We start from the raw sequence: 16,254 nt of genomic DNA, 5'->3' as shown, positions 1-16,254 counted from the left end.
CATGTTGTCCATGCAACTGTAGCTGACTTTGACGTTGTTTTTGTTGAAGAGGCTGTGGTATTTATGTTGGTTCGGAAAGTGCTTAGATATGAGCTTCAGGAATGTTCTACCGATGTTTGTCTTTACGTTTTTACTAAATGGAGGGTTGTACCATATAATGTTTCTTTGTCTGTTGCGTCGGGGGCGTGTTGGTTGATTGTCTTCGTTGTAAATTAGTGTTTCAGAGTATCCGCTGGCTTTCAAAGCAGTTTCGTAGATTGGTTTGGCCTTGTTGAATTCGTGTACGTTGCATGAGTTGGCGGAAATACGGCGATTGATGGATGCTGGAAGTTGCTTTATTATGTTAGGTGGGTGGTTAGACTTTGTGTTGATGTACTGCGGCTCGTCGTTAGGCTTTCTGTAGGGGCAGGAGGTACCTTTTGTAAGATCGAAGGTGACGTCCAGGTAGTTAACAATTTTCATGTTAGTCTGTATGGTAATGTTAAGTCCATATGTCTTGAAGCGTCTTGTTATGTCCTTCCTTGTACGGTCTGCTTGAGGTCCGGAGATGTTTTTGAAGATGGCAAGTCCGTCGTCTCTGTAAAGCCCGATGTTGTCTATCCCGTATATGTTACACAGGTCGTCGAGAATGAATAAGCCTACGAGCTCGCATACTTCGGCTCCGTCGAAGCTGCCCATAGTAACGTCAAAAGAACTGTTGTTTTTCTTGATCCAGGCGGTGTTACTGTCAAAGAGAAGGGATTTTCTTGAATGCATAATAATATCGATGTCGCGGTCCGTAATGGAAGTGAATTGTTTGGCGAAGTTGATTGCGTCTGTAAGAAGTTTCTCAGTAATGGAAGGGTAGAAGTTCTCAATGTCAAATACGGCGAAGGTATGTTGATCTTTGTGTTGTATAGAGGAGAACCAGTTGATGACGGATGATGAGTTTTTCCATTGGTTAAGGCCAGTCTTCTGTCTCACAGTCGTGTTAATGTTCGCGAGGATTTCTTTACTGATACGTCCAATCTCACTTTTTGCAGGGTTAATGAGTCTACATGTAGGTTTGTTCTGGAAGTTGTCTTTATGGTCTTTGAGTGTTATAAAAGCCTGTCGTTCAGCCATGCGTTCCGCGCGGTCGTCAATGTTCAGATTAGTAGCAATGACTTGAGCTTCTTTGTTAATAGCAGTAATCGTATTAGAATTTGCTTTCTTGTACGTCGATGTGATATTGTCCTTGAGAAGCTTGTCGTGCGAAGCTTTGTCTACTTCGTAGTAGTTGGTTGTTTTGTCAGCAGGTATGAATGTTTTTGTGGAGTTGTTTATTTTCCTAATGTCTTGTTGTAGATGGTCTTGGAAGTCATCTCGTATTTGCCTGAATTCAATGTTCTTGATCATTTCGTACACGTCAGTTTCAAAGTTGTTTAGGTCTTCGTTCTGAGGAGGGCATTTTCTTGATTTAAAACCAAAGTTGTTGTTGTCAATGTTGTCGTCGTCGTTGTTGTGGTCTGTGTTATTCTTATCTTTATTCTGTTCGAAGAAGAAGGCTTTCCAACGCATACGCTTGATTACACTTTCGGTCTTTTCGATGAGTTTCTTGAGGTAGGAGTTTCTTGGTGGAATAGGAATGTTCTTCATTGAATAGTTGAATCTTGTTTTCTCCATTGTGGATAACGGCGATCGGCGAAAAGTGCTCTACTGTTGTTAAGCAGGAGCGAATATAACCATATGAGGAAGTAGCAGATCCCATTAAAATAGTGCTCAATACACATATAGTGTAGAGCTGAGTATATGAGTAATAACGAAGAGGCAAGATTTGCTGTTACTCCGAGTTTCGTGCTTACGCACTCATCAGACAGTATTTAATGATAAGCATTCCTATCAACTAGGTATATATACACGGTATTAAACAATAGGCTAATTGCTGGACTAGTTGCATTACAATAAGTGATAGTTATACTGGAAAACAATAGGTGTGAAGACAGAAATTACGGGGACGAGTATAAACTGCGTGGGTGCAGTACAATATAAAGAAAGTGTCAAGCGTTCTTCAAGTAGAATTTGTTCTCGTGCCGGCATTTAGAAATAAGTTCTGATCTTTTGTTTAGTAGATTGTCGTTGCTATGTTTGATAATCATTAGTTTTTCTGTGAGGCAGAGGTCGCATCGTTTGGAAATGTTGTTGTAGGGTCTTGCACGGCTAATAATTGACCATTTGATGTTGAAGTCTTGTTTTTTGTCGTGTAGTTGCCAGATGTATTTAGAAAGCTCGGTGCTGTTGATGTGTTTTCTGTGCTTAAATGTGGATTTGTGCTGCGAGAATCTCTGTTTGAATGTTCCTTCTGTCAGTCCAATGTAGTTCTTGGTTGTGTTGTTAGTTGTAACTTGTGCGTTGTAGATTACACTGGAAGTCAGGCATTTGTTGTCTAGCGGGCATTGGTCTTTTTTGCGGCAGTTGCATTGCTCTCCGGTGATTGCGTTGGCGTTGTTGTCGGCGTTTGTTATTTTCATGTTGTGTTTGTTGATTACTGTTTTCATGTTGTCCATGCAACTGTAGCTGACTTTGACGTTGTTTTTGTTGAAGAGGCTGTGGTATTTATGTTGGTTCGGAAAGTGCTTAGATATGAGCTTCAGGAATGTTCTACCGATGTTTGTCTTTACGTTTTTACTAAATGGAGGGTTGTACCATATAATGTTTCTTTGTCTGTTGCGTCGGGGGCGTGTTGGTTGATTGTCTTCGTTGTAAATTAGTGTTTCAGAGTATCCGCTGGCTTTCAAAGCAGTTTCGTAGATTGGTTTGGCCTTGTTGAATTCGTGTACGTTGCATGAGTTGGCGGAAATACGGCGATTGATGGATGCTGGAAGTTGCTTTATTATGTTAGGTGGGTGGTTAGACTTTGTGTTGATGTACTGCGGCTCGTCGTTAGGCTTTCTGTAGGGGCAGGAGGTACCTTTTGTAAGATCGAAGGTGACGTCCAGGTAGTTAACAATTTTCATGTTAGTCTGTATGGTAATGTTAAGTCCATATGTCTTGAAGCGTCTTGTTATGTCCTTCCTTGTACGGTCTGCTTGAGGTCCGGAGATGTTTTTGAAGATGGCAAGTCCGTCGTCTCTGTAAAGCCCGATGTTGTCTATCCCGTATATGTTACACAGGTCGTCGAGAATGAATAAGCCTACGAGCTCGCATACTTCGGCTCCGTCGAAGCTGCCCATAGTAACGTCAAAAGAACTGTTGTTTTTCTTGATCCAGGCGGTGTTACTGTCAAAGAGAAGGGATTTTCTTGAATGCATAATAATATCGATGTCGCGGTCCGTAATGGAAGTGAATTGTTTGGCGAAGTTGATTGCGTCTGTAAGAAGTTTCTCAGTAATGGAAGGGTAGAAGTTCTCAATGTCAAATACGGCGAAGGTATGTTGATCTTTGTGTTGTATAGAGGAGAACCAGTTGATGACGGATGATGAGTTTTTCCATTGGTTAAGGCCAGTCTTCTGTCTCACAGTCGTGTTAATGTTCGCGAGGATTTCTTTACTGATACGTCCAATCTCACTTTTTGCAGGGTTAATGAGTCTACATGTAGGTTTGTTCTGGAAGTTGTCTTTATGGTCTTTGAGTGTTATAAAAGCCTGTCGTTCAGCCATGCGTTCCGCGCGGTCGTCAATGTTCAGATTAGTAGCAATGACTTGAGCTTCTTTGTTAATAGCAGTAATCGTATTAGAATTTGCTTTCTTGTACGTCGATGTGATATTGTCCTTGAGAAGCTTGTCGTGCGAAGCTTTGTCTACTTCGTAGTAGTTGGTTGTTTTGTCAGCAGGTATGAATGTTTTTGTGGAGTTGTTTATTTTCCTAATGTCTTGTTGTAGATGGTCTTGGAAGTCATCTCGTATTTGCCTGAATTCAATGTTCTTGATCATTTCGTACACGTCAGTTTCAAAGTTGTTTAGGTCTTCGTTCTGAGGAGGGCATTTTCTTGATTTAAAACCAAAGTTGTTGTTGTCAATGTTGTCGTCGTCGTTGTTGTGGTCTGTGTTATTCTTATCTTTATTCTGTTCGAAGAAGAAGGCTTTCCAACGCATACGCTTGATTACACTTTCGGTCTTTTCGATGAGTTTCTTGAGGTAGGAGTTTCTTGGTGGAATAGGAATGTTCTTCATTGAATAGTTGAATCTTGTTTTCTCCATTGTGGATAACGGCGATCGGCGAAAAGTGCTCTACTGTTGTTAAGCAGGAGCGAATATAACCATATGAGGAAGTAGCAGATCCCATTAAAATCATTAGAATCAAGCGTATGCGTTGGAAAGCTTTCTTCGAACAGAATAAAGATAAGAATAACACAGACCACAACAACGACGACGACAACATTGACAACAACAACTTTGGTTTTAAATCAAGAAAATGCCCTCCTCAGAACGAAGACCTAAACAACTTTGAAACTGACGTGTACGAAATGATCAAGAACATTGAATTCAGGCAAATACGAGATGACTTCCAAGACCATCTACAACAAGACATTAGGAAAATAAACAACTCCACAAAAACATTCATACCTGCTGACAAAACAACCAACTACTACGAAGTAGACAAAGCTTCGCACGACAAGCTTCTCAAGGACAATATCACATCGACGTACAAGAAAGCAAATTCTAATACGATTACTGCTATTAACAAAGAAGCTCAAGTCATTGCTACTAATCTGAACATTGACGACCGCGCGGAACGCATGGCTGAACGACAGGCTTTTATAACACTCAAAGACCATAAAGACAACTTCCAGAACAAACCTACATGTAGACTCATTAACCCTGCAAAAAGTGAGATTGGACGTATCAGTAAAGAAATCCTCGCGAACATTAACACGACTGTGAGACAGAAGACTGGCCTTAACCAATGGAAAAACTCATCATCCGTCATCAACTGGTTCTCCTCTATACAACACAAAGATCAACATACCTTCGCCGTATTTGACATTGAGAACTTCTACCCTTCCATTACTGAGAAACTTCTTACAGACGCAATCAACTTCGCCAAACAATTCACTTCCATTACGGACCGCGACATCGATATTATTATGCATTCAAGAAAATCCCTTCTCTTTGACAGTAACACCGCCTGGATCAAGAAAAACAACAGTTCTTTTGACGTTACTATGGGCAGCTTCGACGGAGCCGAAGTATGCGAGCTCGTAGGCTTATTCATTCTCGACGACCTGTGTAACATATACGGGATAGACAACATCGGGCTTTACAGAGACGACGGACTTGCCATCTTCAAAAACATCTCCGGACCTCAAGCAGACCGTACAAGGAAGGACATAACAAGACGCTTCAAGACATATGGACTTAACATTACCATACAGACTAACATGAAAATTGTTAACTACCTGGACGTCACCTTCGATCTTACAAAAGGTACCTCCTGCCCCTACAGAAAGCCTAACGACGAGCCGCAGTACATCAACACAAAGTCTAACCACCCACCTAACATAATAAAGCAACTTCCAGCATCCATCAATCGCCGTATTTCCGCCAACTCATGCAACGTACACGAATTCAACAAGGCCAAACCAATCTACGAAACTGCTTTGAAAGCCAGCGGATACTCTGAAACACTAATTTACAACGAAGACAATCAACCAACACGCCCCCGACGCAACAGACAAAGAAACATTATATGGTACAACCCTCCATTTAGTAAAAACGTAAAGACAAACATCGGTAGAACATTCCTGAAGCTCATATCTAAGCACTTTCCGAACCAACATAAATACCACAGCCTCTTCAACAAAAACAACGTCAAAGTCAGCTACAGTTGCATGGACAACATGAAAACAGTAATCAACAAACACAACATGAAAATAACAAACGCCGACAACAACGCCAACGCAATCACCGGAGAGCAATGCAACTGCCGCAAAAAAGACCAATGCCCGCTAGACAACAAATGCCTGACTTCCAGTGTAATCTACAACGCACAAGTTACAACTAACAACACAACCAAGAACTACATTGGACTGACAGAAGGAACATTCAAACAGAGATTCTCGCAGCACAAATCCACATTTAAGCACAGAAAACACATCAACAGCACCGAGCTTTCTAAATACATCTGGCAACTACACGACAAAAAACAAGACTTCAACATCAAATGGTCAATTATTAGCCGTGCAAGACCCTACAACAACATTTCCAAACGATGCGACCTCTGCCTCACAGAAAAACTAATGATTATCAAACATAGCAACGACAATCTACTAAACAAAAGATCAGAACTTATTTCTAAATGCCGGCACGAGAACAAATTCTACTTGAAGAACGCTTGACACTTTCTTTATATTGTACTGCACCCACGCAGTTTATACTCGTCCCCGTAATTTCTGTCTTCACACCTATTGTTTTCCAGTATAACTATCACTTATTGTAATGCAACTAGTCCAGCAATTAGCCTATTGTTTAATACCGTGTATATATACCTAGTTGATAGGAATGCTTATCATTAAATACTGTCTGATGAGTGCGTAAGCACGAAACTCGGAGTAACAGCAAATCTTGCCTCTTCGTTATTACTCATATACTCAGCTCTACACTATATGTGTATTGAGCACTATTTTAATGGGATCTGCTACTTCCTCATATGGTTATATTATTATATTATATATATTATATATATATATTAGCCCATTTACCAGTTGCCTTAAGCCTCTTTATCAAAGCGAGGCCTGGTGCACAACCATTCATATGAAAATGAGTTTAATATGCGTGTGAATGAAAGCTCATTTTTATGTGAAAGGATGGGCACCAAGACTCGCTTTGGGAAAGAGGCTAAAGGTAATTCGGAAATGGCCGATTCCAATATGGCGATATCTGAAAGGGACTAGAGACGTCTACAGCTCCAGTTTGAAGTGATATTCCTGATACTAGTTTTGTAGCAGGAAACAAGCAGAGTAGAAAAAAGCTGATCTTTTTTTGGCTGCGACGTAGGCGCGTATCGGGTAAAAGCCTCAACCTGAAAGCAAAGTTCGTATTGTAGTTTTTTACTTCAGAAAATAGAATAGGATGTTCTGCTATTTTTCGCTGAAATACGTGTATTTCAGTTTTACTTGCATTTAGCCTGGTTGTATTTTCTCCCCCAAAAAGCTCAGTGTTGGTTTTAATTTTATAGTTATTGACAAAATAACCCGAACCATAATAACGTACAGCTCGACAGCTTTCAGCTGATGGTCCTTACGTGTTCCTCTCGGCACGCTTTCTCTTTAAGAACGTTACAGATCGCGTGGTTGTTCGGTTGCCGGCACACATGGGGCCGTATTATTGCCAAGGTTGCTTGAACTTCGTTCTACATGGAAAGAGAGATTAAAAAAGAACAACAGTTGCAACAAAGTTGAAATACTGCTCGTCGCGATCGTTGTGTGGGTTTTCACCCTTAAAGTGAGAAACTCTCGCTGTAAGCCCAGGTGTCATCTAAGCTAAGGATATCTTCGTCGCTTAGTCCAGAATTAACGTTGGTTAAGAGCGGCAACTTGAAATCAGTTAATACAGTGTAATCCCGATTTCTCTAACCCTGGATTTTTTGTTCCCTTAGAGATTTGAGAAATTGGCTTTCCACTGTACATGACTTGTATTTAATATGATTTGAAGTTCAGCGTCGGTTTGGGTGCCAGAGACGTTTCTTGCGCGGTTTCTGACCCGGATTTCATACATACATACATTTTTTTTACATACATTTCCAGATTCGGTCGTGTGTATGGATCAATTAGAAAGGAACCTTGAGCATTCAAACAACAGAAATGGCCGTTGAAACCAGGAGTAAGATATCTGTTCTTTCGTCCGTCGTGTAGTTTGTCACGGTTTGTCACACGATAGTTCTGACGCGCACACAGTTTGAAGAAAACCTCTAATTTATTTCCATTTTGTTTTTACCATGACCATATTTATGTTCCAAGCAAGCCCGATGCTGGAGGTCGTACACAAAACAACAAACATACCAAAACTAATCTTACAACAAAGGCGCTAGCGACTCGCTCCTTGCAATGTGATGGAGTGAGTCGCTCGGCAGTCGAAACTTCGTCTGGTTTGTTGTTATACTTTTTATTCTAGCTCAAACTTACCAACAATGAAATGAGTGGCAAGCCTATTGTACAGGTCTCCTGCTTCTTTTAATTTAACATTCTTCCCGAAAATATTGTACAGAGTGTTCAGAAAACGAATCAACACAACTTGAGAGGGGAGGGGTACGGCTAGTCCGCGCTCCCCCCGCTTTGACCAGTACATCTGGCATTTCCCTCCTAAATCAAACTAATTCAGTCACCTAAATGACTTGGGTCTCATTTGGTACATTCTTTATCAAATAAAGTTAAACTTCAATATACATACATATTGACACAAAGTGTTCGGACGCCGCTCACTTGTGTGGTTTTGCTGCACACTGCGAAATTTTGCTTAACAAGTAAGCATGCTTTTTTTTTGTTAACGAGAATGTTTTGCAAAGTGGTTAAACTCCGAAGCTAAAGTGCCTCAGGAAATCGAGTTGCTGTTGAAGTAACGTAGTTGTTTTAGTTAATTTTGTTATACTACAGTCTAGTCCTTTGAGGACCGTTTGTCTTTTGTTGCTCTCTTCTTCTTTCGTCGACGTCGTCGCTTGCCGCCATCTTTCAATACGTCCACCGCGTTTGCTTCGTCCGGAATGCACTCGTACCAGATTTTTAAATACTTGTACACGTTCCCGCAAGAGTTGTCGTCGAAGAAAATGTTTGAAGCCACCACTTCGCAGGCTTGTTCGTTTTTACACTGTCCATTAACTTTGCTGATAGTGTTTTCCCCGTTCGTCTCGCACAGTCTGTCCGCGGTGAGCCCAGCTGGAATCTTGGGACACGTCACGTGATCGTCACGACCCCAGAATGACTTGGTGACCTTGATGAGTTCGTATTGTTTGCATTGTACCCAGCCCTTCTCGCCTTCGCAGATTACAGTGAAATTCTGGGAGGGAAAACGAAACGTGTTGGTGAGAAGAGAGAAGAACTGTATTACGCACAGGGCAGTTTGAAAATATCGCTCGTAATTAGTCTTAACCTTCTTCTTTGGTCTTTTCTAACTTAGAGACAATTATTTTAAGTTTTCCTTCAATTTAAAAGTAGAAACTCAGGGAAACTCACCGGCATAATCGGTTCGGGTCCAGCGGGACCCATAGGACCTTGGGAACCTGGTAAACCAGGGGCTCCGGGAAGTCCGGCAGCACCGGGGGCACCCTGCTCTCCGGGATCTCCCTTGTCTCCGGGTATACCGGGAGGTCCGGGTGGACCGGGAGGTCCAGGTGTTCCTGTCGCGCCCGGAGCACCGTCTTCTCCAACATGACCAGGTGACCCGGCAGGTCCGCTTAATCCGGGTGGTCCTGGTTCTCCGGGTGCTCCCGGGGGTCCGGGCGGACCGGGCGGGCCGTTAAGGCCTTTCAAGAAGAAACCAAGAGTGAGGTTTTGTTCGAGCAGCTGACTGACCATGAGTTGGTCAAGAAACGGTTGCGTGATACGGTCACCTATCTTCGGCCAGTCGGGAAGGATTTGTTGTGAGTGCTGTTGGATAAAAACGCACGAGATTACTGTGTGATACAAATACAGGTCGTTTAAATCATGAGTTAAGTGATCTAAGAGCAGAAGCAACATTTAGTAGAAACCTGCCAGATCGAAAGTAGGGATGAATTAAATCCCGAGAACAGAGTTATTAAGCAATACACCTCAACGCGGTCGACAGCACGAATCAACTCTTGATTCTGAAGTAAAAGGTCGGAAAAAAAATTCACAACGATCGATACCTGAAAGCGTTTCGTGTCCTGTTTATTCGCTTTTACTTTTTTCCTCTGATGGATACAAAAACATTACCTGACTTAGAATTGATCATCTAGTACCTGCTAAGATCGTTTGACTAGCCGCAAATCACATCACTACTCCAGTCAAGTTGTCTATATTGTTAAAAAATAGCCAACTCCTTAGACTTCACTGGTAACTTCTACGACACGGTGATGTATTCATCGGTGCCTGTTTTGCTTTGTGTTTTAAACATTCTTGGTGTTCACGTTAAGCTTAGCAGCAAATTGTATTAAGTCTGAACGACTCACTTGTAAAATTCGGATGGAATTTTCGACAAGGTCGTAATAGATTTCGATTCAACTTGAACTTCTCAGGCAGAATATCAATAACTAAGAAAGGTCTTTTGTTGGATAAACGAATCAAACTAGTAACTTCAACCCTTCATCCCGAAAATGATCAACATGCAAGTTCCCATCACAATATCAATATGTTTTCCAGCTTACGGGTGATGGGAAAAAAGATGAACAATCTTAGGCGATATTGTCTCGAAGTACTACCAAAATATTGGATGTAACTGGTTAAATTCAACTTATGGCTCACTAGAATGAATGGAAAATCGAACAACTGGCACTGAAACAGTTTAACTGGGCGACAAAATCTCTAGCGAAGATAACGTTTTCCACACGTAGTAGAATGAGATGGATTTTTCGAAACATTACTTCAAATATCGCATGTTCCGTCGTGAGCCTTCCCATGATAAGGAAGTTGTGCGGAATTCACTGATTTTTGTAGCTCTGATCTCTCCTAAATCTTTGAGTGCATCCTTGGCTAAATTATTTAGCATTCGCGACTAAGGAAATGGACATTGTTTTCTAATACTTTAACTTCGTAAATGTTTTTCATGTCGTTTTATGTTATATTTTAATTCACACAAGCTAAACGTGCACGGCGTTTTTCTGCTTTTTACATCAATTACGATTTTCAATAAAATTTGCACTTCGTGGCATGTAAGACAAAGGGAATGTCAAAACTTACATATTGTCGCACAAGAAGGCAATAAAGTTGTTAAAAAACCTAAACATGACCATTTTAGCAGAAGATTAATAATAACAATAGCAGAGTGTTTACCGAGGAGGTCAGCGTTTAGCACGAAACTGGCGTGTCTTCACGCACACGAAAATAACGGAGGTTAACATTTAACGCGCGTGCAATTCGATCCCGGAAAGTTGTTATTATCGGGTCAGAGTATTTTGGTTATTTTGTCTGTGCAAAGAAATCAAAGGCGTTGTGGAGAAGAGATATTGACTTCAAGCGAAGACCATTAATTTGGCTGGTACTACCTGTTCATTGTTTACATCAGACAAATGTTATGCATCGACAAGCAAGCAGCAAAGAGCTGGAAAATTATACGAAAAAAACGAAGAAAAATACTGATTAAATCGAAAAGCTCGTTTCGCTTTGAACTTTCTTTATACTTGTTATGCTTTTTTTTTTTCGTTTGCAAAAATAGATCTTTACGTTTAGTCTTGAATAAGTATGTTCGGCTTATGGTAGCAGTTAGACGATAATTCGAAACCGTAAGAATAAATGAACCCTTAATAACATGAAAGAACAATGTCGGGCCCAATTATGTGCACGAGAATTCAACTTCAAACATTGAAGGCTTAAGGCTGTGATTTTCTAACTGCAAGATCGGTCAGTGAACTGGTAAGAATACACGGTCCGTTTGCTTCGTTGCAGTCGATATATTTTTGCAGGCAAAGTTTAGTCAAAACATTTGGCAAAAAAAACGTCTTGCATTCTGGCAGTTTTGTGGGTAAATCCACCATTAAGTTCTTGAATTCACGGTTGTGGGTCAAGAAGAAATAACACAACGAGCCACCGAAAAACGACCTGTTCCGCGACTAAGTTAATCCGTTGGCGCGTATTAATAATACATAATGAGATTTCTAGTGAACAGTGGCGAAAATAAGCTGTACTTACCGAACATTCTAGCCAAACTAGGCCCGCAAATAAGGCAAGAAGGCAGCCTATGCCTCCTCTGAGCCCCATAACCTGGCGGTGTAATGAACAAGAGAACAAGTGATCAGTGATTCTCGAACACCCTGATTTGTCATTAATTATTACCGAGTTGTGATTCATCTCATCGGCAAAGTATCTTAGGCGCCAAATTTTTTTTCCCAAATCCTGAAAAAGCACTAAGATTTCAATTCCTTTTTTAAGCCAAAATGTGTTAAATAAATCTCCATTTTTGACCAAAACGTTTCTTAGTGTCTTAACTATAACTCAAAGTTGATCAAGCGTTGACGGACCAAACTTACGGTAGTTAAACTTAAAACTCTGTAGCCAAAAATCGAAATTTGGCAAAGCAGGATTATTTAAAGTTACATTACATCAATATATTTCCCTTTTCATGTTAGGTTAAGTTTTAAAACGTAAACGACGAACGTCCACAATCCCTCTACCAAGTAAAAACTTGGGAAAGAAATGTCAAACGCAATAATAATATTAAGTCACTTGTTCCCTGTTAACATATAGATTATTCAATAAAGAAGGTTGTGTAGCTCGACTATTATGAACATCAGCCCAAGTTAAGTCAACCTTCACTGCCCACATCCTGTTGCAAGATTCCTCTCTACATCGAAACACAGAATCCTCCTTTTCCAACGATCGCGAAAATTTCACGCGATAAGGAAAATAGACCTTATCCAAACAGATGGGTGAATGTGTCCAAGCTATGCCAACGAAATTCTTGCTGATGTCCCATTTGTTTGGATGAGGTCCACTCCCGTACCGAACTCAGACTTGTAAAAATACTGCAGCGTTTCGTAAGCGGAAAATCGAGCGAAATGTCCGCGGAGGAGGAATCGCGTTTTGTAAATAACGAAGTTGGTTTACCACTTAATTCTCCCCTCTCCTTTGTGCGGTAACACAGTAGTGGTTATTCCTTCAGTGCTCCAGTTCAACACAAGATGTTTACGAAGTTTGCCAAGGAGACTAACCTGTGACAAAGCTTTTTGTTTCCGTTGGAAAAGAAGCCCTGTCAGTCGACGTTACCGTGAGGTCTGAAACAGGCTCAGGTCTCAAATGTTTCAATACTGGCGCTCGGGGGGCTTCCGCGCATGTGCGTTGCCGCCGTCCAACCACCTTCCCGTGCTTGACGTGGCATTACAAAGGAGGAAATTTTATTTGGCATGACGTAATGCAAGCTTAACATGCTTATGTCTCGGCGGGCCAATCAGCGCGCGCGGTGCAGCTGCCCGTAGAGTGAAACAATGGCTAAGTCATGGACCAAATCGACTCTTAGGTAATATTGATATAATTGGATAGCTATTTAATAATAAAACATAACCTCTGGTGAACTGTCAGGTACGGGTTACACACAACCAATGGTCTTAGACGTGTTTTAACACCTCGTAACCAATCAGGCGCGAGCTCTGGCGTCAAGTTGTACTAAGAGCACAAGACCTAATTGACATCACAGAGCGGGTGGCGCACAATCCGGAAAAAAAAAAATTTTCTCGATTTTTTTCGATCCGAGATAGAAAGTCTTTGATTTTATTACAGATTTTGATTTAACTGTGGTACTTTTCACTTATGACAGCTCGAGCATGCAACAATTATTGATTGAGAGGTAAGACTGTCGAAGCTAATGAACGTTTAGTTTAGAAAAGCTGTCCGTTTGAGAAACGAGTCATCTGTGTAGTTTTGTTTTGACTTATAAGTTGCTCCACTGAACATTCAATGAGCAAATAATAAATTGTTTTCAATTTGTCTGTCCGGTTTTTTGTGCTCTAGATTAAACGATTCCATTAAGAAAAATTGCTTATTTGGCAAAAATGTGATGATGTGATCAAACGCCTGACTAAATCGATCCGTCGAGGAGAAATTCTGTTACCTGAGCGAGATTAATTTGTATCAGACTTCTTGAAACAGCGATGACGGTATAGAATAGACTTCCATTGTAAACATAGACATGTCTCGGCGTTAAGAGGTTCACTTTGGCACGGGCTAGTGAAGGCTTACAAAGCCCAATAGAAAAACAGACAAACTTAACTCCGTGAAAGATCGTTTGTCACATCCGATGGTTATTATGCCGAAGAAATGACCGGTTTGCACTCGTGAAATCATTGAAGAGGCATAACCTTTAGTCACAAAGCGTCGCTTCAGTGGCGAAGCGCTGTTAATCGTGCGCGCAAGCGTGTAAAAACGTGCGGTGAAGCGTTTTGTCTTTGCGCTCTCAGGAGCTCCAATCAGCCGTGCATTTTCGAAGGAACTGCGCTCAGACATTACGTGAAAGTCTGTAATGTCCAATTATAAATAACTTGCTTTTGTTTTGTGTTTTTGTTTGGTGCTAACAGCCTTTAGGGTTGTTCGATTCATAGTGAGCTCTTGAAACACTGGCAATCATCAAACAAACACCAGGATTTCAAAACGCACTGGAGACCATTGCGTACACGTGAATGTACTCTAATGTACTCATTTATTATTTTTAGCGATTTCCGCGGGCGCAGTTTGACATTTGGCCCTCATGCTCCACAGCACAGTCGCACAGTGCGGCGGTTTCTTGGATCGAGCCAGTCTATGTTCGGAGCTTACCAGTGTGGTTTTGTTGTGTTTTTGGACAAGACACTTCACTCACACTTGGTCTGTTTTACAGCCAAGAGTGAAAGTGTGTACCGAACTGTTCGCAGGAGGGAGGGGAGAGAGTGGCAATATAGTAGGCTTGTCAGAGGGGTAGAGCGTGCTTCAGAATCATCAATCGACGAGCCCACTTAAAAAAAATTAGGAGACCTATTGTCTTTCTCCAGCTTCTCACGGCTCTGGAATCCTAAATTCTTGAATCTGCGCGCGCTCCAGCGGTCCAGATCTTCCCATCCGGGTCCCGGTTACGGACCGCTCCGAAATTTTCCAACTTTAGCAACTTTTCAAGCTTTTTGTTACACCGTAAGACACCGTAAAATGTAAACATTCCGCGCAGAGTCAAACAAAGCAGCAAGTAAAGCCATTTTTGATTTTACGTGAATGTGTGACGCTTAGACTTAGAGCTCATTACTCAACTTAATTTCGAGCCGTGCCTTTCCTTTTCATTAACATCAATTTTTGTCACATAACGGACATTTTTGGCCAAAAACCAACCTTGTTAAACGAAATATTTCCCCACACAATGTCACATGTAAAATCAGCTCTACAAATTCTGCAAACAGTACCGCTTTTTGCGCCCGAAAATGTCAAACGCACTCGTACGCCAGATTTGAGCTGAACAGCTGCGGCCTCGGGCCGAGCCCAAGACCTCTAGATCTGGCACAGTTTTTCCCAACACGGACCTTCCGGCCTGGCAAATAACATATATGGAAAAGGACCTCGATATAACGACACCTCGTTATAGCGAACATATTTTGCCAGTTCCTTGGGCCTTCGTTATATCAAGGTTCCACTGACTGTATTTCGTACTTTATTTTGGTCCGAAAGAATAAGAAACATATTGCGGGCTGATGGAGCATTTCATTCAGTTTATATATTATTCATTTACACTTGCTGCAGTGTTTCAAGGAAAAAAAATGCCGTGAAGACATAGCGGGCGAAGTCTTTTTTTTTTTTCAGTTTTCGATAGCCTAGCGCGAGGGTTGCTAACAACTGCGTGGATCCTGTTTTGCTGTACATTTTGTGCGCTTTGATATATCCCACATAAATTATCTCGGTGGGAGCATCGCTCCGGTCACGCGGAGTTTATGGGTTCCAACCTGCTGAAGCCCTGAATTTTCAGTTTTCAGGTTTACCTCGCTGCAGTTGCTTAAATCGCAAACAACTGCAAGGGTCATCTAACAACAAAATGAGACAGAAATAACCTCTGACAGTTGCTGCGTCTTATCACGCAAACTCTTCTGTACATTGAGCGAAAGAATACCCCTTGTACAAATACAGATATGTTATAAGGTCTGGAGAGGATCTGCTTTTGTCCAAAATGGGATATCAACTTTGATAACTGGACGGCACCCCGCGCCAAAAATGTTGATAACTATCACATCCCCCGTACAACTTCAACCCGGCAAGGTTCACCACTCTGAATAAGTGGGATGGTATTTGTAGGTAGGCCACGAACGGGGGTAATGGACACGGCAACGCCCAGCGTAGTTTCAAAGGATAAATACAACGTTTACAAATGCAACAGAAGTAGCAAACAAAACTGCAAAGTTATATAATGGAGCACTGGAACTGGGACAAACGAGTAAGTAAGAACGAGGATGAATAAATGAATTAGATGACTTGGTTTATCACTTCTTTAGACGAGTTGCGAAATGGAAGAAGTGACATCATCATCTCAAGTACGTGCGTGCCTTAGGTAAACTTCTCAATAGTTTCGTATTGTTTCAAGGTACTGGTCGTCGCCGCAGCAATTAGGGTCGACAGCCCTGGAGTCCAACTCTGACCGGGATCGTAGAGTTGTCAGTGTTCTTTCCCTAGGCACTTTTCTCTCCTCT

General features: G+C 41.5%; 1 protein-coding gene across 3 annotated transcripts; it reads right to left on the bottom strand.

Moving 5' to 3' along the window:
• Positions 1 to 6,617: 6,617 nt before the first annotated feature.
• Positions 6,618 to 15,099, bottom strand: LOC145465576 (uncharacterized). 3 transcript variants are annotated; one of them, XM_081449351.1, is made up of 4 exons: positions 12,671 to 15,099; positions 11,756 to 11,827; positions 9,125 to 9,538; positions 6,618 to 8,948 (listed from the first exon to the last, which is right to left on the bottom strand). In XM_081449351.1, exons 2-4 carry the CDS (start codon positions 11,822 to 11,824, stop codon positions 8,550 to 8,552), a joined length of 882 nt encoding a protein of 293 aa, XP_081305477.1. In that variant the 5' UTR covers positions 11,825 to 11,827; positions 12,671 to 15,099; the 3' UTR covers positions 6,618 to 8,549. The 3 variants fall into 3 exon arrangements, with proteins under 3 accessions (XP_081305477.1, XP_081305478.1, XP_081305476.1); XM_081449352.1 differs by having other exon boundaries at positions 12,775 to 15,099; XM_081449350.1 differs by lacking the exons at positions 11,756 to 11,827; positions 12,671 to 15,099 and having other exon boundaries at positions 9,125 to 11,493.
• Positions 15,100 to 16,254: the final 1,155 nt, after the last annotated feature.

Source organism: Orbicella franksi, chromosome 13, assembly GCF_964199315.1.
Source record: "Orbicella franksi chromosome 13, jaOrbFran1.1, whole genome shotgun sequence".
In the NCBI taxonomy this organism is placed as follows: Eukaryota; Metazoa; Cnidaria; class Anthozoa; order Scleractinia; family Merulinidae; genus Orbicella; species Orbicella franksi.
The sequence above is the reverse complement of the archived record's forward strand: the minus strand, read 5'-3'. Positions and strand labels throughout refer to the sequence as shown.

Coding starts and splice junctions, on each gene's coding strand:
- LOC145465576 (XM_081449350.1), bottom strand. CDS start 9,628: ATGTTGCTTCTGCTCTTAGATCACTTAACTCATGATTTAAACGACCTG. Junction 8,949..9,124: donor GACCCGAACCGATTATGCCG/GTGAGTTTCCCT, acceptor TTTCCCTCCCAG/AATTTCACTGTAATCTGCGA.